This window comes from Molossus molossus, unplaced genomic scaffold, assembly GCF_014108415.1.
Source record: "Molossus molossus isolate mMolMol1 unplaced genomic scaffold, mMolMol1.p scaffold_m16_p_4, whole genome shotgun sequence".
NCBI lineage: Eukaryota > Metazoa > Chordata > Mammalia > Chiroptera > Molossidae > Molossus > Molossus molossus.
The window spans coordinates 110,630,926-110,656,694 of record NW_023425377.1 but is presented as its reverse complement, the minus strand read 5'-3'; the positions used below and the strand labels follow the sequence as shown (position 1 = coordinate 110,656,694).

The 25,769-nt window shown below is 36.3% G+C and overlaps 1 protein-coding gene across 1 annotated transcript in view; it reads left to right on the top strand.

The window, feature by feature from the left end:
- The window catches only part of ABCE1 (ATP binding cassette subfamily E member 1), a 29,403-nt gene extending 10,778 nt beyond the window's left edge, over positions 1–18,625 (top strand). Inside the window, exons 6-18 of the mRNA XM_036241266.1 lie at positions 4–141; positions 543–612; positions 854–950; positions 1,803–1,892; positions 5,856–5,977; positions 8,341–8,562; positions 10,011–10,070; positions 10,166–10,224; positions 12,625–12,735; positions 12,811–12,953; positions 13,075–13,197; positions 14,878–14,989; positions 17,497–18,625. Of these exons, the coding sequence (XP_036097159.1) occupies positions 4–141; positions 543–612; positions 854–950; positions 1,803–1,892; positions 5,856–5,977; positions 8,341–8,562; positions 10,011–10,070; positions 10,166–10,224; positions 12,625–12,735; positions 12,811–12,953; positions 13,075–13,197; positions 14,878–14,989; positions 17,497–17,544 (1,395 nt within the window). The 3' untranslated portion in view covers positions 17,545–18,625. The remainder of the gene's footprint in view (positions 1–3; positions 142–542; positions 613–853; positions 951–1,802; positions 1,893–5,855; positions 5,978–8,340; positions 8,563–10,010; positions 10,071–10,165; positions 10,225–12,624; positions 12,736–12,810; positions 12,954–13,074; positions 13,198–14,877; positions 14,990–17,496) is intronic.
- The last annotated feature ends 7,144 nt before the right edge of the window (positions 18,626–25,769 follow it).

Below are 25,769 nucleotides of genomic sequence, written 5' to 3'. Positions count from 1 at the left end.
TAGGACCCACCTGATTGGCAAGAAATTTTGACTTACTTTCGTGGATCTGAATTGCAAAATTACTTTACCAAGATTCTAGAAGATGACCTAAAAGCTATTATCAAACCTCAGTATGTAGACCAGATTCCCAAGGCTGCAAAGGTCAGTTGCTTTGTTTGTTGGTTTGTTTTCTGTTAATCCTCACCCAAGGATATTTTTTTCCATTGATTTTTAGAAAGAGTGGAAGGGAGGGAAGGAAGTGTGGGTAAGGGAGAGAAACATCGATGTGAGAGAGACACATCGATTTGTTGCCTCCTGCATGCATCCCGACTGGGGCTGGGGATTGAACCTGCCTCCCTTCAGTGCACAGGCCAGCGCTCTAACCATTGAGCCATTGGCCAAGACGTCAGTTGCTTTTTTAGGAGGATTTTATGTTTTACAGGTATCAATGGAGGTATGAAAAATATATCAAATTAAAGGAAATATTGAAGGAATTTTAATGTTGAACTTAACTTTGATATTAGAGGAAAACAGTAATAGATATTTTTGGTATATTATGACAGGGGACAGTGGGGTCTATTTTGGACCGAAAAGATGAAACAAAGACACAAGCAATTGTGTGTCAACAGCTTGGTAAGTGTGTATTTTGTGTATGTGTTTTAATAGGCCTTAAACTTAAATTATAAAATAAATGTCTTCATATGGATTACTGAAATAAATGGGAAAAATCTCTGGTAGTTGTCATCTTTACTTTTTGTTGCACAATTTTCAACTCAAATATTCAAACCCAGAAAGACCTGCAATATACATTTTGCTTAGCAGAGGTAAAATAAAGCACATAACATTAAACACAATGCCTTTTTGTTCTTTGCAGATTTAACCCATCTAAAAGAACGAAACGTGGAAGATCTCTCAGGAGGAGAGCTGCAGAGATTTGCTTGTGCTGTTGTTTGCATACAGAAAGCTGATATGTAGGTTACCTTACACCTTTTTTTAAGTCTCAATCCTTATTTTAGAGCATTTATTTGTAACACTGCTATTGAAGCAGTGGGTTTGAGAGAAATTAATCCAAATAGTATCTAAGACTAATTTCGAGGTGAGAGGTCGAGGCAGTGTGCATCCACTACCCATGCCTCCTGATTCAGATGCGAGCTTTATAACTGATGGGGTCCAGAGCTTTTTAATATGAAGGAGGTTGTTTACTATTTAACTATCTTTGTACATAAGAAGAATATATTTTAACGCTTAAGCTCTCCAACAAAGCCAGCAAGTTTTTTTAAATAGCTCAAGTAGAATATGAGGTCTTTTAGGTTACTCTGATCAGGATGGCCTGCCGTGTGAGAGCAAAGAGGGCAAGTTTCCTTCCTACCTTCCAGTGCCTCTCTTCTCCCAGGTCCTTAACTGTGCCCGTCTTCCACGCTTCTCCTCTGGCATCGGAAGCAGGCTAGCTCTTCTCCCAGAGTAGTCTAGAACCCTGTGCACTGCCCTCTATTCCAGAAACGATTTGCTTGAATACAGCTGATTTTAGCTATTCAAGAGAAAAGCTCTCTGGTTTACTTCGGACTATATCAGAATATTTTTCATAAGCAAGTAGCCTTGTCTTGGGAGTATCTCCCTATATTCAGTATGCAGTCTAGCTTTTCGTAATTTCTTCTACTTCTGAACAAAATACAGAAGTTTTTACCATTTCAGGGTGGATTCCTCGTTAGGATAAGGAGATTTTTGTTGTTCAAACATAAACTATATTGTGGTGCTTTAAAATAATGTGCAAGGTAGAATTATTTCTTTGTCTTTCAAATTATATTTGCTTTTCTTTTTCATAGTTTCATGTTTGATGAACCTTCTAGTTACCTAGATGTCAAGCAGCGTTTAAAGGCTGCTATTACTATCCGATCTCTAATAAATCCAGATAGGTAAGTACAGATTTGCTATATGCCTGTGTTATTTCATTTGGGGAGTTATACAGACTTCTACAGTTAAACACTAGGGCCATCAGTAGCTTATGTGTACATGTTTTCCGTCTTGGTTATTTGGAGCTACCACTTGAATTTACCTTCCTCTATTTAGAACATAGGTGCTGCAAGATTCATTTACTGCTATACCTTTTTCCAAGGAACTATGAATACTCTGAAATAATCTGTAAATCTGGTATGTATGAACAGATTTCTAGGAAGCAGAGCCTTAGCTCTCGCCAGATCCTCACATGGATATGTCACTCAAAACACACAAAGTTTAGAACATCAGGATCACCAGAATAGTTCCAGTTGTTTAGGATCTTATTGAGCACAAGAATTCTTAACCTCTGTTAAGTAATCACAACACCCTGTATTTATGTGGTGCCTTTTTTTTTTTTAATCCTCATCTGAGGACATTTTTCCATTTTTTTGTTCAGATAGAGTGGGAGGGAGAGAGAGGAAGAGAGAGAGAGAGCAACATCAACATGAAAGACACATTGAGTGGCTGTCTCCCGCATGACCCAGCCAGGGCCAGGGACAAACTGCAGCTGAGGCATGCGCCCTTAGTGGGAACCAAACCTGGGTCTCTCTGGACTGCGGGCCAATGCTCTAACCGCTGAGCAAAACTGGGCAGGGCTATGCAGTGCTTTTGTAAATTCCTTTTAAAATCCATTTCCTCATTTGAGCCTCGTAGTAATATTCCAAGTTAGAATATTAACAATAAAGAAACAATCTTAGTTGGGCCAAATAGTAGCTGTAATTTTTACCTTGTACATAGCCTGGGCATTATGCTAGACTCTTTGGGGAATGCAAGAGTATGAAATGCAGTCCCAGTATTCAAGGACTTCACAGTCTGGTAAAGAAGTTACACAAGCAATCAAACCAATAGTTCTAAACCCTAGCTCCTTTTTATAAAATATTGTTATACCCCTGTATTATAATGAAATGCAAGTCATAAATAATCTGCCTTCGCACATAATTTTTTTTTATATATCAGGTAATGGCCTAACCATAATAAAAAGGAGAATGAAAAGGATAGTGATTTACAACCAGGTGACATGTATCTCAATTTGTAAATATTAAGGCAAATCAGTGCAGTCCTATATCAGAGGACAATAACCTTAATTGTAATAGAATAACACATCAAAACAAATTAGGTTGACAAAGTGAAGACAATGGTTGAATTAGATGTTTGCACAAATGTGCTAGTTCTTCGGTATAGGATTAGAATAATCTCTCTGTAGTGATAAATTAATAAAAGGTTATAAGAAGTATATCTGCATCCTGAAATTCTATAGTATGTCAAGGCACATGTTCAATCTTTCATGCTTTACAAAGATTTGGGAGAGGCTGAATTGGAGAAAGGAAAAATAATCCAAAAGATTCTCTAGTATTTGTCCTTTAACATCTTCAGTAAGATTAAAAACCAACAGGTAAACCAAAATTAATTGTAGGGTATAAATTTTCACAGCATAGATTTCTCATTATGCTGCAGATTTTTTTTTTTTTTTTTTTCCTCACCCGAGGACATTTTACCATTTTTTGTTCAGGTAGAGTGGGAGGAAGAGAGAGGAACAGAGAGAGAGAGAGAGAGAAACATCGATGTGAAAGGAACACATCGAGTGGCTGCCACCCGCACAACCAACCAGGGCCGGGGACAAACTGCAACCGAGGTACGCGCCCTTAGCAGGAACCGAACCCAGGTCTCTCAGGACCGCAGGCCGTCGCTCTAACCGTTGAGCCAAACCGGCCAGGGCAAAACTGAATTTTTTTTTTTTTTAATCCTCGCCCGAGGACATTTTTCCATTTTTTGTACAGATAGAGTGGGAGGGAGAGAGAGGAAGAGAGAGAGAGAGAGAGAGAGAGAGAAACATCGACAAGAAAGGGACACATCGAGTGGCTGCCACCCACACGACCAACCAGGGCCGGGGACAAACTGCAACCGAGGTACATGCCCTTAGCAGGAACCGAACCTGGGTCTCTCTAGACCACAGGCCGACGCTCTAACCGCTGAGCCAAACCGGCCAGGGCTATGCTGCAGATTTTTGTTTCTTCCCAAACTCTGAGAAACTAGAGTGACTCCTAAATTTTTTTATAATTGAACTTTTGCATAAGTTCCATTTGAATGTAGGGAAAGCAGGAAGTTTTGCCTGTTTTTGTTTTTAAAGTAAATTAAAAGCCACTAAATAATACTATGCTGCCTTATACTGGGCCTTGAAGATTTTAATGGAAAAAATAAAGAATTATTTCAGACAATGGAGCATTGCCAACAGACACAAGGCAGGATGATTACTCGCTCAGTAATATTTCCTTTTCCTATTAACCTTGCCCCCTTTTTTTTCATCCTACTTTTACTACCTGACACCTAGGTGACTGTGCCAGCTTCCTTTTAAAAAGTCTCTGGTTCTTACCAGATTAATCTTGAAATGATGTTTTTCATTATCTTTTTGGGGTGGGGGTTATTTTCATAACTTTTTAATTCTGAAAGTATGCTATGCTATTTTTATTTTAATTGAAATTAAGAATTGATTTCTTTAACCAGATCAGTTACATTCTAAGTGCTGCACATTCCGTGTAGTTACTTGCTGCCATGTGGGACAACATAGATAAAACATTCCATGATCAGGGAAAGTTCTGCTGGACAGTGCTGCTTAAGAACCTGCCATTTCCCCATTGCCAATTAACACAAGTCCAAATCCTCATCTTGTCATTCAACAACTTTTTTAAACATCTGTTTGATATATAGCACAAGACTGAAGATCATAGAGATGCAGGTTGCAGCCTGCTTTCAAGGTGTTAGGGGGCAAGTTGTGGGAGTACTCAGAGTTCAAGTATTGGATCAGAGTGACAAGGGTTCCAGAATGAGGGAAAGACAATTCATTTGACTATAAGGGTGTAGGGTGTTCCTACAGAAGTTAGGATTTGAGGTGGTAGGCAGGGTTTCAACAGGTGAGGATTTAGGCAGGAGACCTTTTAGGAGATAGAAAACCCCTGAGACACAAATGGCAAAGTGGATTGTTTAGGAAATAATGAAAGATTCGCTTTTCAGTGGGTCCTATATAAATGAAGTAAAAATAGTACCTTAAATCTATTAATTTTTTCTACTTTGTAAAGTTTATTAGTAAAACAAATTTCTTATATCCATAAACTGTCATGCTAACGTTCTTTTTAGTTTAGGGTATCAATTTGAAATATGAACATTGATAGAGTCTTATTTAAAGTAATAGTTTATGATTTTAATATGGTCTTAACACTTATTATTATTATTTTTTTTATCCTCACCAGAGGACATTTTTCCATTTTTTGTTCAGGTAGAGTGGGAGGGAGAGAGAGGAAAAGAGCGAGAGAGAGAAACATCGATGTGAAAGGAACACATCGAGTGGCTGCCACCCGGACGAGTGACCAGAGCCGGGGACAAACTGCAACCAAGGTACGTGTCCTTAGCGGGAACCGAACCCAGGTCTCTCAGGACCGAAAGCCGACGCTCTAACCGCTGAGCCAAACCGGCCAGGGCTTAACACTTAATTTTTTTAAAATTTATCTTTTTTGCCCTGTTCGGTTTGGCTCAGCAGTTAGAGCGTCAGCCCGCGGACCAATGAGTCATGGGTTTGATTCCGGTCAGGGGCACATACCTCGGTTGCGGTTTGTCCCCAGCCCTGGTCGGGTCGTGCAGGAGGCAACCAGTCAATGTGTCTCTATCACATCAATGTTTCTTTCTGTCTCTCTTTCTCCCTCCATCCCACTCTATCTAATGATAAATAGGAAAATATCCTCAGGTGAGGAATTAAAATATATATATTTTACATTTCCTGAAATTTACATTGTGGTAAAGAAAAAAAGTTATGTAGCAGTTATAATTAAATATAATTTTAACTTTATCTTATGTATGATGTTACATTTTAAATCTGTATTAATTTTCAGATATATCATTGTGGTGGAGCACGATCTAAGTGTATTAGATTATCTCTCTGACTTCATCTGCTGTTTATATGGCGTACCAAGTGCTTATGGTGTTGTCACTATGCCTTTTAGTGTAAGAGAAGGTAACTTGCAAAACTTTTCACAATGCTGTATTCCCTTTACTCTAATGCTTAGAAAATGTATTGTGGATATTAAGTAGTTACTATCAGTCTAATATTTTTCTAAAACTCTGGTCTCATGGAATTTAATCACTCAACAGAACATATACAATATATATGGTTATATTCATCAGTTTTCTGTTGGTGTAGGTAGAAATGCTCTATCAATTTTACTGTTTTCTTGAAATTATATTAAACGTTTTTATATTTTAGCTTCTGTAGAATCATTGTATTATATATCATCTTCAACTTCATCTATGACAGGCCAGCACCAATAATGAAACTCTTAAAATTCATTTAGTGCTTATCTTGTTTCAAGTGTATGTTATCTATCCTAAGTTTTTAGAACTAGGGCTGCCTAAATATTACAATTTATTGACTAAAGGTTTAGTAAATAGCTTAGTAAGTATATTTTTATGTATTTCTTCCACTTTCAGGAAAGAGGGACTCTATGGCCTCTCTTTTCCATGCTCTTCCCTACCTAAGCAAGTTAGACAAAAGTAAGCCCTAGCCTACCACTAAGTGGCTCCTGAAAATAGCAGTACACTCCCCATCTGGTATGCCTTTTTCCTTCTCTTTCCCATTTCCTTCCACTGCTTCCTCACTTTTACTTTGTATTTCTTCTCTTTGGCTATGCCTTAAGCTGACAATCTAGAACACCTTAAGATATTTAGTCCATATCTTGAAAAAATACCATAATCTATAAGTGATAGTTTTTGCGATACCTAAGACACTTTTGGAAAAAGACGTGTCTATTGCATTATACATTTGCGTAAAAAGGCAGTGGTAGCTTTTTTAATGCATTAAAACGTTCATAAATATTTTAATTTAAGATGTGGGGAAATATTTGTCACCACTTCTTGTATTTTGAGATAGATGCATATTTTAAGGAAGAACTTAACAAAACTTCTCAGTTTTCTTTCCAGTAGTCTTAAAGAGATGATATCAGAAATTATTTGTTTTATCTGCCTCAATTAGCCAGTATTTATTGAGTACCTACTCTATGCCATATAGTAGTAATATTTCTGGACTCTTGTTGATGATGTGGATATCTGCAGTCACTCATTCCAGTTCTAGTTATAAATGCCATTGAAGAACTAGTTCCTGGTGAGGTTTTTAATGTGCCTTATCTGTTAAAACAATTCAAATAACAAACCACTTAATCTTTCTGCTTTCATTTAATAAACTGAAATCAACGCATTATATATGAAAGCTCTCTTAAAACTATGAAGGCGGTAAGACAAACATTGCAGTAGGAATGTAAAGGCTTACTTATTAATGTTTTGTTCCAAGTCCCTTACTCTCTGAGTCTTATTTCCTTACCTGATAAATTATGCACGTGGGCTAAATGGCCACTAGGGTTCCTTTGCTTCAAGTTTTATGTTTTTATTTAATTTTTTGTTTTGATTTATTTTAACCTCACATTTATAGTTTTAAATAGTTTAAGATTTTTTAAAATGCTGTGTTTGGCAGAATAAGTATCTATTCATTTGTTCTGTCTGCATATTTTTATTGACCACCACCTATATTTAGGCTGAGCATACAGGCCCTCTGATCTGATGTGGCTCTAAATTCCAGATAAACGAGTAACATTCTTAGACTTTGTTTCAAGACCTTCCAGAACTTCAGCTACTGTCTTTATCTTTCTTCTCTTATATATAGGAAACACTGAAAAATAGATCTTTTGTTTTCCGAATAATTCACTTTTTCAGTTCTCTGAGTCTGTCATTACAAATCTGAACAACTTGTGTATGGAGGGATTCCCATGTATAATATGTTAACTTATTTTCAGCTTTTAAAACCTTTTAGATAATGCTGTTTAACTGTCTGCAGTGAAGCCAGAAAATGACAAATTAAGTTCATTATTATAAATTTCTTACAAACCTGAAAAAATAATCAGGGAAAAATGCAGTAAATTATAACTTCATAGTATGATTATAGTTCATGTGAAAATGAATACTTAGAATTTGTTTATTTTAAAAATTATCCCTAAAAGTATTTATATTATTTTATGTCAATCTATGAAAACATTCCACTTTTACTATTCATTTTTAGAGAAAAATTGTGATTTTTGACAGCAGAAATGGCATCATATATATACATAGGTACATGTATATGCATGAATTATTTAAACTTTTACTAGATACATAAAACACTATGTTGTCACTGCATGTTATCATAAATCCACAGAAAATTAAAGTCTATGCTTACAGTGCTCCCAAGAGAGCCTGGGGTTTGAGCTTTTTTGTAATAATAATTTCTTGCTGTAGAAAAAGTCTTAGTCTTTTAATTTCTTTACTAATTTATTGTCAATGACTTTTCAACAGGTATAAACATTTTTTTGGATGGTTACGTTCCAACAGAAAATTTGAGATTCAGAGATGCATCACTTGTTTTTAAAGTGGCTGAGACAGCAAATGAAGAAGAAGTTAAAAAAATGTGTATGTATAAATATCCTGGAATGAGGAAAAAGATGGGAGAGTTTGAGCTAGCAATTGTCGCTGGAGAGTTTACAGATTCTGAAATCATGGTGATGTTGGGGGAAAATGGTAAGTTTTTCTAAATTTGTGATATTTAAATGTCTGTTCTGTTTACCTGGTAACTTAGTTTTAACTACTCCATGAAAAACTTTGACTCGGATTGAATCCACACATTTCTCAGTGTACTTCACATTTTGTGACATTGTATGATTTAATCAAGTTCATATTTCTTATTTTGTTTCATAACCTTCAGTATAAATAAGATTTTTTTTTATCTCACCGAAGGACACTTTTCCATTTTTTGTTCAGATAGAGTGGGAGGGAAAGAGAAAAAGAGAAACATCAACGTGAAAGGTACACATCGAGTGGCTGTCTCCTGCACAACCCAACCAGGGCCGGGGACAAACTGCAACCAAGGCACGTGCCCTTAGCGGGAACTGAACCCGGGTCTCTCTGGACCACAGGCCAGTGCTCTAACCGTTGAGCCAAACTGGCCAGGGCTAAACAAGATTTTTTAAATCCTTTTTTTTTTTATCCTCATCCGAGGACATTTGCCCATTTTTTGTTCAGATAGAGTGGGAGGGAGAGAGAGAGAAACATCGACGTGAGAGAGACACATCGAGTGGCTGCCACCCACACAACCCAACCAGGGCCGGGAACAAACTGCAACTGAGGTACGTGCCCTTAGCAGGAACCAAACCAGGGTCTCTCTCTGGACTGCAGGCTGACACTCTAAACTGCTGAGCCAAACTAGCCAGGGCTTTAAATCCTTTTTTTATGTATAAATTGATAGGGCATTTATTCACATATGATACTGACTAGGAAGGAAAGAATATTGGTAATTCAGAAGCAAACAAGTTTTAAATTTCCTTGCACTCTTTCTTTGATTTTCTTATTTTAAATTCAAATTAGTCTACCTTTGTAAATAGTTACATTACCAGAATTTTTTAATGTTAGGTTGCCATCATAAACATAATATGCGATGAATTTGAGTACCCAGTATCTGCTATTGCTTTCATGGCTTAAAAACATTTTTTTGAATTATACAGTTAGAGCTTATAAAACTGTAGAAGAAAACTTTTTTATGAGAATTGTTGCAGTGTATCAGCAACCATTTATTAAATGGAGGATTTTTAACTGGGTTGCAATTTACTTAAATATTTCATGTAAATGGACCTTATAATAATGGTATCAATCATAACAATACTATCTTAATAAATTGTGTGCATTGACATTTTAGCTAAAGTCTTTTAAAAAGTAGTCTTATACTTTATAGGCCTGTCATTTATTAAAATAGTCATTTTAAGCTTTAACTAGTTTATATTCCTTCTAATTAGTTTAGAATGATACTTGAAAGATGAACCATGAAAGTATATTTGTCTGCACAACCTTCAGAATTCAATAGTGTCAGTGTATATCCTTAAACTAATTTCTCAATTAAAACCGAGTAGTGCATGGTGATTTACTCTAAATGTGAAGCATCTTTCAAGTCAATTTGTTGTATATTGTGTTGCCAGGTACTGGTAAAACGACATTTATCAGAATGCTTGCTGGAAGACTGAAACCTGATGAAGGAGGTACTGTTGTAATCTTGATTCCTTTTTGTCCCACATGGTTAACTTGAAAGATCTGGGCAGTTTTCAGTGTCTTATTTCTTTGTATTATTTTGCAGGAGAAGTACCAGTTCTAAATGTCAGTTATAAGCCACAGAAAATCAGTCCCAAATCAACTGTGAGTTATCCTGTTATTTGGTTATTAAAGTTTATATATATATATATACCTATAACTAATCTTGTACTATCAAAAGAATCAAAATTCTCCGAATTAGTTTCTGTACAGTTTTATCAAAAACTGTCTAAAGCAGGTATTAAGCCCTGGCTGGGTTTCTCAGTGGTTAGAGCGTAGGCCCTCTGACCAGGGAGTCCTGGGTTCGATTTCCGCTAAGGGCACGTACCTCGGTTGCAGTTCGTCCCCGGTCCTGGTTGCTGTCATGCGGTGGCAGCCATTCAATGTGTCTCTCTCACTTCAGTGTTTCTCTCTCTTTCTTCCTCCCTCTCCCTCCCGCTCTATCCAAAGATAAATGCAAAAATATATATATATATATATACATATATATATATATATATATATATATATATATATATATCTCCTCAGGTGAGGATAAAAACAAGGTATTAAGACTAGACTCCTTGATTCATTTCTACTACTAGGAAAATGCTTTTAAAATCTGATAGGCGCCCTGGCCAGTTTGACTCAGCAGTTAGAGCTTTGGCCTGCGGTCCAGAGAGACCCGGGTTCGGTTCCTGCTAAGGGCACGTACAGTACCTTGGTTGCAATTTGTCCCTGGCCCTGGTTAGGTCATGCGGGTGGCAGCCACTCGATGTGTCCCTTTCATCTCGATGTTTCTCTTTCTCTCTCCCTCCCACTCAATCTGAACAAAATATGGAAAAATGTCCTCAGGTGAGGATAAAAATAAATAAATATGAGTGCCCCTTTTTTAAAAAAAAAAAGCCCTGGCCGGTTTGGCTCAGTGGTTAGATCGTCGGGCTGCGGTCCAGAGAGGCCTAGGTTTGGTTCCTGCTAAGGGCATGTACCTTGGTTACAGTTTGTCCCTGGCTCTGGTTGGGTCATGCTGGTGGCAACCATTCAATCTGTCCCTTTCACATCAATGTTTCTCTCTTTCTCTCTCTCCCTCTCTCGCCCTCCCACTCTATCTGAACAAAAAACAAAACAAAAATATGTCCTTGGGTGAGGAAAATAAATAAATAAATAAAATCTGATAGGCATCTTTTCCCAAAAGGAATCTTTGAAAATCAAAAGTGTGCCCTGGCTGGTTTTGCTCAGTGGTTAGAGCGTCGGCCCGCAGACCAAAGAGTGATGGGTTCGATTTGGTCAAGGGCACATACCTCTGTGGTTCTTCCTGGGCCCCAGTTAGGGTTGTGTGGGAAGATAAATAGAAAAATATCCTTGGGTGAGGATAAAAAATTCAAACAAACAAAGTGTTTTATGCTGCAAACACCACCATCAAGAAAGTGAAAAGGCCGCCCACAGGATGGGACACAGTATTTGCAAATCACATATCTAATAAGGTACTCATTCAGAATATATGAAGAACTCTTACAGCTCATTTTAAAAATGGGCAATGGATTTGAATAGACATTTTCCAAAGAACATATATAAATGTTCAGTGAGTACATTAAAAGATGCTCAGCATCATTAGTCATTAGGGAACTGCAAATCTAAACTACAGTGTAATAACCACTTCACATCCACTGGATGACTTAAATAAAAAAGAGTAAGTATTGGTGAGATGTGGAGATGCGGTACCTCACACATTGCTGGTAATGAAACAGCATTTCCACTCCTAGATATTTTATACCCAAGAGAAAAGAAGACTATCTCAACACAAGAACTTGCACACAAATGCATTATTCATAATGGCCAAAATGTGGAAAACAACCCAAATGTCCATCAACTGATGAATGGATAAACACTGTATATCCATAAAATTTAATGTTATTTGGCCATGAAGAGAAATAACATACTAATACCTGTTACAATATGGACAAACCTTGAAAACATGAAGTTAATCTCCTCTGGTTTCTGCAGGTGTTGTAATAAACCTCTTGACTGTAGTATCCGTACTCAGTCCCTCAACACTCACTTAGGTCTATTTGAGATGGCTTAGGTTATAATAAAAATTTCATCACTGATATTTTCTATAAACTCACCTTTTAAGTTCTCAAACCCAGACCTCTCCTGAAATAACAAGTAGGAGGCATCTTAAAACTCGACCCTATCAGTTTGTGTTTGTACTGATTACTAAGGTTACTTGACACCCACGTTGACCTTGAGAATTAGTCCTATTCTCAAATTCTCTGAAACGTTCATCATTTACTTCTTTCGAATTTCAAAAATAATGCTTTTTTTTTTTTTAAACTTATTGGACATTATGGGTTTTGAATTCAATTTTTCAAAACATGCCATAGATGACATAAACATAAAAACATTATCAATATCTGCTGGTGGCAAATTGATATAGTTTAGCTCTGGAACTTAAATTCGTTACAATCCATAATTAGAGTAGTTCTGTACTGAAATAAAATTTCAATATTTTTCCATTAAAAACAGGGAAGTGTTCGACAATTACTACATGAAAAGATACGAGATGCTTACACTCATCCACAATTTGTGACGGATGTAATGAAGCCTCTGCAAATTGAAAACATCATTGATCAAGAGGTACTCTAATTTTTTTGTTATTTTAGTATTTTAAACTGGATGTCTCTAAATGGTTTGCTAAACTTCTCCAAATAGGTGCAGACATTATCTGGTGGTGAACTGCAGCGAGTAGCTTTAGCTCTTTGTTTGGGCAAACCTGCTGATGTCTATTTAATTGATGAACCGTCTGCATATTTGGATTCTGAGCAAAGATTGATGGCAGCTCGAGTTGTGAAACGGTAATGATCTACTCATAAGAGTACTTCTTTTGATTACGTGTACTGGCATACAACTGTGCTTAATAAAGCATCGAATATTTGATGATATAAACTATAATAAAATATTTTGAAATTGTTTTAGTTTTATTCTTCATGCTAAGAAGACGGCCTTTGTTGTGGAACATGACTTCATCATGGCTACCTATCTAGCAGATCGAGTCATTGTTTTTGATGGTGTTCCATCTAAGAACACAGTTGCAAACAGGTAAAACTACTTTCTAAAACAATCTAATTAGCCCTGGCCGGTTTGGCTCAATAGTTGGAGCATCGGCCTGTGGACCAGAGACTCCGGGTTTGGGTCCCGCTAGGGGCACATACCAAAAAAAAAGGCCCTACATTAAAAAAAAAAAAAAAATCTAATTATAACTTCTAACAATTAGAAAGTTATTTAAAATTTTCTAATAAACTTATAAACATTATTCATACTACCACTTTAAATTTTTTTTTAATCCTCACCTGAGGATATGTTTTTTTACTGATTTTTAGACAGAGGAGAAGGGAGAGAAGGACAGAGAAATAATGATGTGAGAGAGAACATCCGTAGGTTGCCTCCCATGCGCCCCTGACAAGGGATTGAACCTGCAACCCTTTTGGTGTGCAAGATGATGCTCCATCCAACAGCTGGCCGGCCAGGGGAGTCATACCATTTTAATTTTTAAGAGGGAAAGAAATAGCCATAAATTCTAGAGGTTATTCTGTAACTTCCAAGATTATTCATATGGAATACTAGGTGGGACCTGGTAGAATTGTTTTCATACTATAGTATAGAACTCCTGGCCCTGGGGGATAAGCATATGGAGTTCTGGGCCCCTCACCTTTTCATTTAGATTAACTTTTATCTGCATTATTTGGATTTGTTTTAACCTTGAAAACCATAGGTGTCATATACAATAGATAAGTAAGATCCACATAGGTTATATGTTTGCCCAACTTAACAGTGCTAGTGGTAAAGCTCATATAGAACCCGAACTGATAATGATTTTACTGTTTCCCCTTTTTGCTATCATGCTTTTCCTTACTGGCTTGGGGGTATTTGTAATGTAGAGAAGCCTAACATGCAAATCTGTTTGAGATTTCTTAAACATCTAGTGCTAAAACCTTACATTAGGTTGAATCATATGAAATTACTATACTCAACCATTTTTGACCTATAAAAACAATAATTTCATGTGACTCCAACATGTTTTCTGATATTAGGGAGGAATGGAGTTGCTATTTGAATAATTCATCTAAGAAATATAAGTACTTTACTGAGCTGCCCAGAATTTCTTTATTCTCATTTTTAATTTGTACATCAATTACTGAAAATTACATATTCCTTTGAGAATTAGAGAAATTCTTAGGCCATATAAAGCTTATTTATTCAAATAATTATCCTGTTTTTATGTTTATAAAATGCTTAAAACGTTCCACATGTATGATGTGACTTAGCATGATGTAAGACAATAAAGCGTAGAAATTTTAGAAGTTCTTATGACTAAAAACCATTACATTGTATATATTCCCTCCAGTGCCTGCCTAATAAATATTACCTTTTCTATTAAATTCTCTTCTAAAAATGTCAGATTTGAAATTCCATAATTTCCTAATTAATGATCTTTTGTTTTTCTAAAGTAGTACTTTCTTCTTAAATGTTTCTTTTTCCAGATCAGAAACATGTTAAACTATGGTTTTGCATAAAAATATTATAGCCAAACTATTATAGCCCATGCAAAGACATTTCTGAACATAGAGTATATAATATGCTGTGGTTATACTGCTATCCAGATGACTTATGATTGGGAAATTAGAGGGAACAGTGGTTCTTAATACTCTTTTTATCCCAAAAAAATAGTTAAATTTGAGCGGTAAAATTTAATCACAATTGATCTTATTTTTCTTCTAGTCCTCAAACCCTTTTGGCTGGCATGAATAAATTTTTATCTCAGCTTGAAATTACATTCAGAAGAGATCCAAATAACTATAGGCCAAGAATAAACAAACTCAATTCCATCAAGGTATGTAGAAAAACTATTTGAAATCATGGATAACTCGTCAATGTAAATAATCTAAAGGCACCTTTCAAATTGAAAGACTGTTTCATTAAAATCTGTACTACATTTCAGTAGTTCCAAGAGTCATGCTTTTCACCTTTTTTTTTTTTTTAATCCTCATCTGAGGACATTCTTGCATTTATCTTCAGATAGAGCGGGAGGGAGAGAGAGAGCAACATCCATGTGAGAGAGAGACATCAAGTGGCCACCACCCACATGACCCCGGCCAGGGCCAGGGCCAGGGCCAAACTGCAACCAAGACATGTGCCCTTAGCGGGAACCGAACCCAGGACTCTCTGGTCCACAGGCTGATGACCCAACCACTGAGCCAAACAGGCCAGGGCTGCATTTCACCTTTCAGTACCCGACGGCATACTTGGTTTTACAGGCAGCACTGCTGCCCGGCCCCGGCAGAGCTCTCATGTCTCCACGTGGTGCCTTGCCACCTGTAACTGCCGTCCAAGTGCCTGCAGAAAGAGTGCCCTGAGTCACCCCGAAACAAGTGTTTGAGAGTGCCTTACCCAGCTTCTCACACGTTTTTCTTGTGTGCGCACAGGAGCGGTGTAATTAAAATGTATAGTTTGAGTCTAAACAAGCTCCTGCAATGAGCATAACATTCTAAACAATGATAAAATGTTTTGTCAGTTTAATTGGCAGTTTTTCTTTCTTAGTAGTACCTAAAATAATTGTGCACCCTACTCTTGATATAGTATCTGAAATACTGTTTTTAGAAGGCAATGTCTGGGTCACTCAATAAAGAGTGAATAAACTCTAAAAGATTTGTTTTTATTTCCCCTGCAGTGCCTCCTTAACATGCTGCTTACATTTCATGGTCTTCTGGCTATCATACTTAATATTTTAGAAAATTTAGAAGTATATTATACATCACACCGAAGCATTCACTAGATTTTACTGTTCTGTACTCTGCTAGCTCTGCGGCTAAACCATGAGTTCCTAGAAGGCAGAGAGGACGTCCCCGTCCACATCATGTTGCCTCCAGCCTTCACTCTGTTCTGTTCATAATAACGTGTTACTCACTGGCCAGGAGGATGAAATGACAAATTCTGACTTAAAAGTAAAGAGTTTTCTCAGTTTTGGAAAACATTACGCAGAAAAGATCTAAGTTCTAGAACACTTATTGTGCAAAGCTTAATTTTCCTAAGAATTTCTTCTGAAGTATTATGAACACTTTTTTGTTTTACTTTTATATATTTTTAAAATTTATTATTTTTTCCCTTTTTATTGAATACTTGGTACTGTCATTTTTTTTTTTCCCAGAAATTTATGGTTCTGTTCTCTCTGCCTACTCATCTCAGTCATACCTTAACCCTACTAAGGGAGCAGCTAGGCACATAAGTAGATGAATCATTACTGCAGTCAGTAAACATACTGGGGAAATTTTTTATGTTTTGTGTAATAGGCAGTTCTCAAACTGACATAGGCAGTTCTCAAACTGACAATATAGACCTTTTGTACCAGGAACTTAAAGTTAAAATGAAGAAAATGAATTTAATAGTTTTACTGGAAACAGTAATTTATATAGCAACATTTTGTAAGTAAGGCATTTTATGTAAACGGGCTTTGCATGAAGTGAACCAAGAGAGGTGTTCCGTAGTAGAGTTAGGGAGCAGAGATAGTGATCTTGCCTTCAGGTAGTGGACCCAGGAATATACAGAAGTAGACATGAGTGCAGAGGAAGTTGTACAATTTTAAACACCGCTAAATAATACTGTTAAGTGGCTGCTATCAACAAATCATCAAACAGCAAGAGCTGGCGAGGGTGTGGAGAAAAGGGGACTCTAGTACACTGCTGGTGGGAATGCAGACTGGTGCAGCCACTATGGAAAACACTATGGTGTTTCCTCAAAAAAATTAAAAATTGAACTGCCATTTACCCCAGTGATCCCACTAAGAAGCCTGAAACACCAATCAGAAAGAATATATGTACCCCTGTGTTCATAGCAGCACTATTTACAATTGCTAAGATCTGGAAACAGTACAAGTGTCCATCAGATGAGTGGATAAAAAAAGTTGTGGTACATTTACACAATGGAAGACTATGCAGCTGTAAGAGATCTCTCATCCTTCGAGATGACATGGAGGGACCTGGAGATTATGCTAAAAAAAATAAGCCAGTCAGAGAAAGACAAATACCATATGATCTCACTTATTTGTGGAATATAATGAACAGAATTGACCCAGAGACATGAAAGGAGGGAACAGACTGACAAACCTCAGAGAGAAGGGGGTGTGGGGAGCGGAAAGAGATAAACCAAAGACCTTATATGCATATATGCATCACCAGTGGACACAGACAATAATACTGTGAAGGTTGGGGGGTGGGTGTCAATGGGGCAGGGGGAGGGACATCTGAAATAAAAATAAATGTAGAAAAAAAATAATACTGTAAGTGAAAGTCTACCCCTACATATAGAATGGTGTTGATTTTTATTGCTTCTCTTATTTTTTAGGATGTAGAACAAAAGAAGAGTGGAAACTACTTTTTCTTGGATGATTAGACTGAATCTGAGAATATTGATAAGCAATTTATTAAAAACATTTATTGGGATTTTTGTCATATGAAACTTGAACCAGGTTTGATGTCCCACATACTCTAGAGCCTGACGTATAACTTACTTAATGTAACATAAGCCAGTTGTGTTGTAAATTGCAGTCTGAACACAAAAAATGCCACTTTTCTGTTCCTGATAAGGCCCTTTTTGTGCGTATCATTCTAAAATGAACACATTTTAAGCTATACTAATTACCTCCAAATTTTCATGATGTATGGGAAGATTTTCAATAGATCTATTCATGTACCAAATGCTGACCAGTGTTGCCCCCTTTAAAGTCTTGAAAAAGGTTTCTGTACTTATATAGTTTGCCAAGTATGCCAATATAATGAACTGCCCCTATTTTAAAAGCCAGTCAAAGATTCCACTGATGAAATTTGATAAATAAACTTTAGGATTATATTTGTTTTCAGTCTTTGCACTATATTATCAGTGTGTTTAAACTTTCAAAGGAAGACCATCTACCACAAAACACCACTGTCAAAAAATGGCTATTACCAATTTAACCATTGTTTACAATTTTTGGTGCTTTTGAATATCTTTATAAAAAATCTTTTCAGTACCCCCCAGCACCAACAAGAAAACGCCCTAACTTTACTTTGATTTATTCCGTTTTAGCATTCTATAAGATTCTATATTCTGTAATTAACTCTCAAGGTAATGAATAGTTATTTAAACATACATTTATATAATCACTGATGAAGATTAGAAAAAAGCATTGTGAAATAAAGAACGCTTGATTCCTGTAAAAGTACAGGCTCAGAATCTTTCAAGTTGATGCCTAAGCATTTATATATTTTTTAATTTCCACAGATTTCTCATGGGTAGCCAAGGACTGTAAGCCACTTACCCAAAGGCAACATTAATGCAAATAAGTCCCCAGATAGCAATACAAAGTATCCTTTGATACGAAAATGTATTCATTGCTGCCTTGGCTGGTTTGGCTGAGCTGTTAGAGCTTACTTAGCCTGCAGACGGATGGTTGCAGGTTTGATTCCTGGTCAAGGGCACATACCTGGATTGCCGGTTCAATCCCTGGCACCAGTTAGGGTCGTGTAGGAGGCAACCTAATCAATGTGCCTCTCTCCTGCCCTCCCTCCCACTATCAAAAGAAAGAATCAATGGAAAAATATCCTGGATGTGTCTTTCTTCCTCCCTTCCACTATCAAAAAAAATCAATGGAAAAATATCCTTGAGTGAGAAAAAAAAAAGTTCATTTCTAAGTTTGAATATAGAGGACATTATATAAATCTGACTTTCTTTTTTAGTTTTGGCTAATATAAAGCAAGAGTTCTAAAAATGTATCCAAGTCCAAGTTCCCCAGTTTGAGCAATGGGAACCTGTATGAAACCACTTTCAGTGATACTAATGCAATGACCTGGAACTAACATGCTACAAGTGAGGGAAAGAGTTCACTAAATAAATTAATGGGACAAGCAAAATAGAGGGGGAAATTAGAAATTATGGAACAAACTTTTGGAGCTGCTTGAAACAATAGCTTTGATTGCTCTGCAAAATGGACAGCAAGCATAACAGGGCCCTATTAGGCCTTTTAAAAGTTAATGTAATCTATAAATATGTGTTTATTGTGAAAATTTGAAATATACAGAAATGTATGGAATAAAAGCTACGATCTCCCTTCACATTATGTTCCCAAAGGTTATCAGTGTTTGCATTTAATGTGTTTCATGCTTCATGCTTTTTTTCCTGTGCCCTTACCTAAGTGTGAATATGTAAAGGGTTTGTATTGTATATGAATGGGATTATACTAAAATACATAGTGCCTATTTTTAAGGATAGGTTAAATGTGTGAATGATTATTTCAAATACATTGAATAAAATAAGCCAAAAGCTATTTTTATTGATTCCGTATTCTGTCCTAAACAAAATATGATAAAGAGCACAGTCCTATTTATTGCTTATGACAGAATATGCATTAATATTTAAGTATGTGAGAAATTTTAAATATGGATTTAGATGGTACTTAAAACTTTACATAGCCGTAGAAAAGGTCTTATAGTTGCTAACAAAAAAGATTTTCTATAAAATCAGTGTTACCAACTCAGATACACCATCAATGTAGATGTTAGCTATTAAAAAGAATCACTGTTTAATATGTCCTGATTGGAAGAAATTTCTAAGCAAAACAGCATGGTGCAACAGAGTTCCTATAATATACCATTCATATGAAAATATACAAAACATTAAAGTACACAGAAGGATACTCAAGGAGCTAATGATTTGGGGAAAAATAACTTGCTTAAAGAACAGGAAAGGTGCCATATATATACATACACCCATTGCCTTTTGAATTTTATATTCTCTACATATCAACTGTTCAGAAGTCCTTTATGTTTAGCATCTTGAAGTCCAGTCCCATATATCTCGCTTATAATTCAGTGTATAATTTGGTGTCTAGCATGTAGTTTGTCAACTGTATTGAAGGAATGAAGCTACTGACCACAGAAAGGAAGACGGGGTAACTGTAACTACTCAGTTCTATAATCTCGTCATATTCATTAGCATTTATTTAGATGTGTGTATGGCAGACTTAACCCAGTGCCAGGTATATTATGAGCACTCAGTGGCTCAGAGGAGTCAGAAAAGGCTCTGTGAAGGGGGTAGCTCCCAGGAAAAACAGCCCCTATAGTGATAAATGATAAAATCATCCATGTAAAGCAGAAACATGCCAGGTCAGAGGTAGAAATCGGCATGGGCGTTGAGTTAGTGAAAGGATGAATACAGGCAGGTTGTAGTGGACTTTCAGGATTCAAGTTACAAGTTTTGACATGGTCAAAGTAGGGATTGAAGAGACAAAGCAAAACCAGTTGGAGAAGCAGCCAGAATTATCAAGATAACAATGGTTCAGGAGTTTGTAACTTTTTTATCCCATTGTCTTGATCTTTTGAAAACATTTAGAGCCTATTTAACACTTGCATCACTGTGTCTTGTCTGCTGTGTTTGGATTGTTTTCTTGTATAATTTTGGTTTGTGGGCTGTTCAGCAAGGCTTTATCTTCCCTTCCCAACCTCATACTACCAGCACCTCATTCTTACCAACTTGATAGGGTGGTTCATAATTGGGCTAAGAGTCACGACAACTCCCCTATATTTTCCTTGTGTCTCACAGCTAGGCATGGCCATGTTGAAAGTAGCAGCTCTTTGCGGGGGAGTGGGGGGTGGGGTGGGGGGTGTCTCTGCCCTCTTTTCTAATAAAAGGATATCTGATACATATTCTTATAGATATTCTAGATGTGTTATGCCCATAAGGGGACACAAGAAATGCCAGGAATGCAACAAGGATGGTAGTCCTGATAAAAGGGAAGTCAATCCCTATTTGTTTAAGCTACTCTAAATTAAACTGGTTTTATGTTAAAATAACCTTGGCTCCTTGACTGGGGTCCATCCTAAAGCTTTCAATTTTTCAACCAGGTGACCCAAGTATATTTCCAGCTTAGAACCACTTTTCATCCTGGCTTACAGATTCCTGGACCTCAAACCGAAACAAATATGGTGACATTCTCTGTTTTATTTTCCTTTGAGAATCCAGAACCAGGAGAGGCTTGTCTAATAGCAAATTTTTACTATTACTATTATTGCCCATTTTACTGAGGTGCTCCTCGCCTTAATGTAAATTTGTTCCAGCTCCCAATCTTGCGTGTCCCCAGGTCTATATCTACAAAGTCCTCAGCTAAGGAGACCACCAGTTATGTGCACCCCATCATCCCTTTTTGAAGAGCGCAGCCTTGATGTGGCTCCATGCCTGTGCCTCTGGTCTCCATTTTTTGGCCCCTCCTAGATATGTAAGCATACCTTATAAAACTACAAAGGACGTACATGCTTTTACTAACTCCTTTAGAAAGTATGCAACAAATTACAGAGGAAGAGGTATGTTCCCTAGGTAGATATGTAACATTACTTTTGTTTTCTATTCCACCTGAAGGCAGTCAAAAAATTAGCTTGTGCAGTTTGTCAAAAGATTAGCTTACTACACAATTTTTTTTATAGGAATGAATAACTTGCCAGTTCAGTTTCCTTAGACTACTGAAAGAGGTGGCTTTAAGAACCACACTTCATTTTTTTTGTATTTTTCATTTTAACCATTACAAGATTTTTTTATAAATGTGAAAAAAATAAAATGTAATTGCAAAACTGGCATGCATTTAAAAGTGGTTGAATGGAGTTCTAATGAATTCCTAGATCAAAAAAAAATATATATATATAGTATGACATTCTTACCAATGGTTGTAGCTTCACTATCCTGAGCAGTACAAGATAAACTTTTGGAAGAGTTTCTTATAAATTAAGTGTCTTTGAAGAGAAGTTTTGTTTACTTCTTTTGTAGTTTATATATTCTCATACTATTTCCTAGACATGAACCTAAAAGTCAAAGCTGAATGAAAACATAAACTATTCAAAGCGAAAGCAGGCCTTTCTAATTAGAGAAAACTGGAGAAACCCTGGTTCGCACACATTTCACGTGACCAATTCTGCAAGGGCCGCAACCAACACTGACACCCTCTTGCTTTCCTCCCCGTGCTCTGGCTTCTCTACTGACTCACTGACCAAAGACACTGGCTCTCAAAGCTGACAGACAAATGCTCCCTTCCCTCCTTCTTCCATTCTCTGATCCTCCAACTGCCTCAAACAGTCCCTTAAACACTGGCCTCTATGACTAACCACCTTGTTAATGCTGCCCCTGCTCCTAGAGCACCCTTCTATCAAACACTACTAGATGAAGCCTTTGTCAGGCTCTGCCTTCTGGGGAAGCCATTCTAAGACAAAGTACATATTAGTAAGTAGGTTAATCAAGTACTGGCTAGCTATACTCTTAGGTGACTTGATTTAATGAAAAAATACACCCTTAAGAAACGTGGGTTTACTTTAAAAAAAAAACTCAAATGACTTGCTTTATCTTTCTTCAGAATACAAATATTGAATACTAACATCAAAAAATAAAAGGGCCATTTACTCTATAAATTACTCTTAAGATATTTTACTTTACCATTTCAATTCATGATTGCACTAGTTTTAAAACTTCTCAGCTAGGTTCATATCCAAATTCCACACTTAGAGTTCCATGACCTTAATCAAATTAAGTTACTTGGCATGTCTCAGTTTCATTATATAAATAAAAAACAGGGAAAATAACAGTACCTACCCCATAGTTTATCAATCCCACGTGGTTTTAGTTGCACATGCTAGAATTATCTTCTGAATGGATACAAACCATGGAAACCATCTCTTATTTTTAGAAGTTTACTAAATTCCTCTAAGATTTAAATGCTATATTACTTGGTTAACCCTGGAACCAAAGAATCACAAGCAAAATCAACAGACAAAATTTAATATATGCACACAGTTTCATATATAATGCAGCATCACACCATGTAGGGCATTTACTCTTATACATTCAGATATGTTTGAAACACTTCTTAAGGCTACAAAACTGAACATAGAAAAATAAACAGGAATATATTCAACACTTACAAAAAGTGATATGATAAAGAATATAAAGTACTATTTTCCTTTCAACACTTCAAAAGATATTTATATATACTTTTTTTACAAGTAACATCACAAATGATCACATCTTCACATGCTTTTAAAGTATTATTTGTACTCAGTGTAAGGCTATTATCATTTCTCATACTTAAATTTTTTTCTAGCTCTGTAACAATGCAATTTTAATCCATTCAAGTAAATTCAACCCAAAGTTGCCGTTTCCCAGCATTAAGACATGCACCCACCCCTTTTCTAGGATTTTCTGAAACTTATTTCAGGGGGAAAAAAAATCCCAATTAGTGGGAGAGTAAATGGCTGACACTAGTAGCAAAACCTTAGTTCTTTGAAACTGACATGCTGGAACTGAGCCATTATTAAGGTTTTAAACAAAAACAATAGCATTTAGACATTAAATAAGAAGCAAAATATAGTAAACAGAAATAGTGTAGCCAAATATGCATTCCCTTCAGCTACACTAAAATGGACCTTGCTTAGTACCCACAAGTGAAAGACTACAGTTCCCTCATCTAAAATTGAAGGTAAAATAAATGAGACAAATAAATATTGCTAGTTTCTAGGATGGCTGAATGTTTTCTAAACCAGAAATGGTTAGAAAGGAACTTTATTGCACCAAGTCGATCGTAAGCAAGTTTGCAGTTCACAGGCATTTTAATTCAACCTTGAGTTACAAAGGAAACATAATGCAAAAATATACAGAGTTTGCATCAACTAAGCTATTATCAGCATTGTGATTCGGGAAAACCTATTCCTGCCAGATCAAGGCAGGGTCTGAGCTCAGGTCAGCATGAAAATGAACATATGGGTTACCAGGGAACAGGAGGAGACTAACTACACAGATGCTACCTAGCATCCTGCTGCCAAGGAGTAGATGGAGCAAGACTTGAAGATTTGTCTGAGAGGAAATGAACTTGAGGCAGAAAAATACACACAATACTAAAAGGGACAAAAATCAAGTTCAGCAAAAGCCAAAAAAAGTGGGCTTTGGTCATTCTAAATATTTGTTCTTTAAAATGTCTATGATCCTAATAGTGAAGTTCCATAATTTCCAACTCAAAATACAAATGATTCTCACTGCTAAGCATTTGTTTTTCTTATACAGAAACATTATATCTTATGTCAACATACCATATGACTCTTAAAATGAAGGAAAACAAGCTTGCTTGGCCCTAGCTCGACCTCAGCATAAGGCAAAATCCCCTGAACTAATACATTTCAAACCTAAAGAAAAAAACAAAACTGACCTTCATGCAAAGGCTCATAATTTTAAAACTAATTATCAAAAGTCAGAGTTCTTTTATTCCAGAGGTCACTGAGTAAAGTACCATCTGCAAAGTTCTCTTTCTGAACTGTTTCCATTATGTCCTGGAGGTAAATGTGGGAAACAGGAGGCAAATCAGTATTTCCTTCAGGAACCAGAGAGTTTCTGTTACTCAACTGAGGTAAGACAGAGTGACAGTGAAGAAATAAACAATATCCTTTCCTATTCAATTTTTCAACATTTCCAGAAGAAACAGATGATCAAATCCCAGTCAATAAAAGGAAAGACACTAGAAGTAGCAATTTCTCTTGGGACTCCTGAGTTTAAACTTACATTAAACTTTTAAATCTGGTCATAATATCTAAAGGTGATTTTCATAAAAAATTATCAGGTTAATTTCATCTTACATAAAAAAGTATAAGCTGAGAGTGAAGGACCTGCTCATCTCATTCCATAACAACTACTGATGTTGAGAAAAAAATGGCTTAAGCAGTACCTTCCCCAATTGTTAGAAGGTGACAACAGAATCCTTTCAACAGGTTCTCTCAAGATGTTTTTTCTTTTCCACACAACCTTCTCAGTCTTTTACTTAGCACCATCATAAAATATTATCTTTCAAAGTGCTCTCTAAAATCCTATGTTACAAAACATCTAAATGCTAATCACTACTCAAATCAGCAGTTACACAGACATTAGGTAATTAAAACACAGAGGTAAAATAACCATTATTACAGTACAGTGGAGATTCACTGAGCCTAGCTGGCATCCCAAACATTCCTGTAAATTATCAGAGAACCCAGAAAACTCATCTGTTTCAGTTTGTCAAATTCAAGTGAATTGTTTTTGCTTTAAAAAAAAAAAATCAATTTTTGGCTAGGTGTATCATACATGGCATGCAAAGAGAAATTACTACTTTATTTGCATAGCACTCAAACTTCCTGATCAAAAGAGAACATAAAAAAGGGTAGATTTTCACATTAGTACTTACAAATGAGAAATACAAGCTACAGTTATTATACAGTGTAACACAGATGAATAAATACTGTGTTAATTCAGAGTCAAATCTCCAAATGAGAAGAGTGCAACATGCAAAGGGAACTTCTAGTGAAATACTGTGAAGACTGGAAGGAAGGCAGGATGAGACATTTTACCCAAAGGGTAACAAGCTATAAAATGCAAAGCAAAACCACTTTCTAGCAGCATCCTCTAGAAAATAACTAGAAGTCACAATCATCCTTTTTTGTACAACAGTTCCAGCTGTGACAAACTGACCATGCAAATGTAAAATGATGCACATAACCAATGGTGTAAAGAGAAAAACAAAACACAGCAACTCTATAGAAACCTGTCAAGCTAAAAATTAGCATTGTCTCTCAAAATATTTAAAT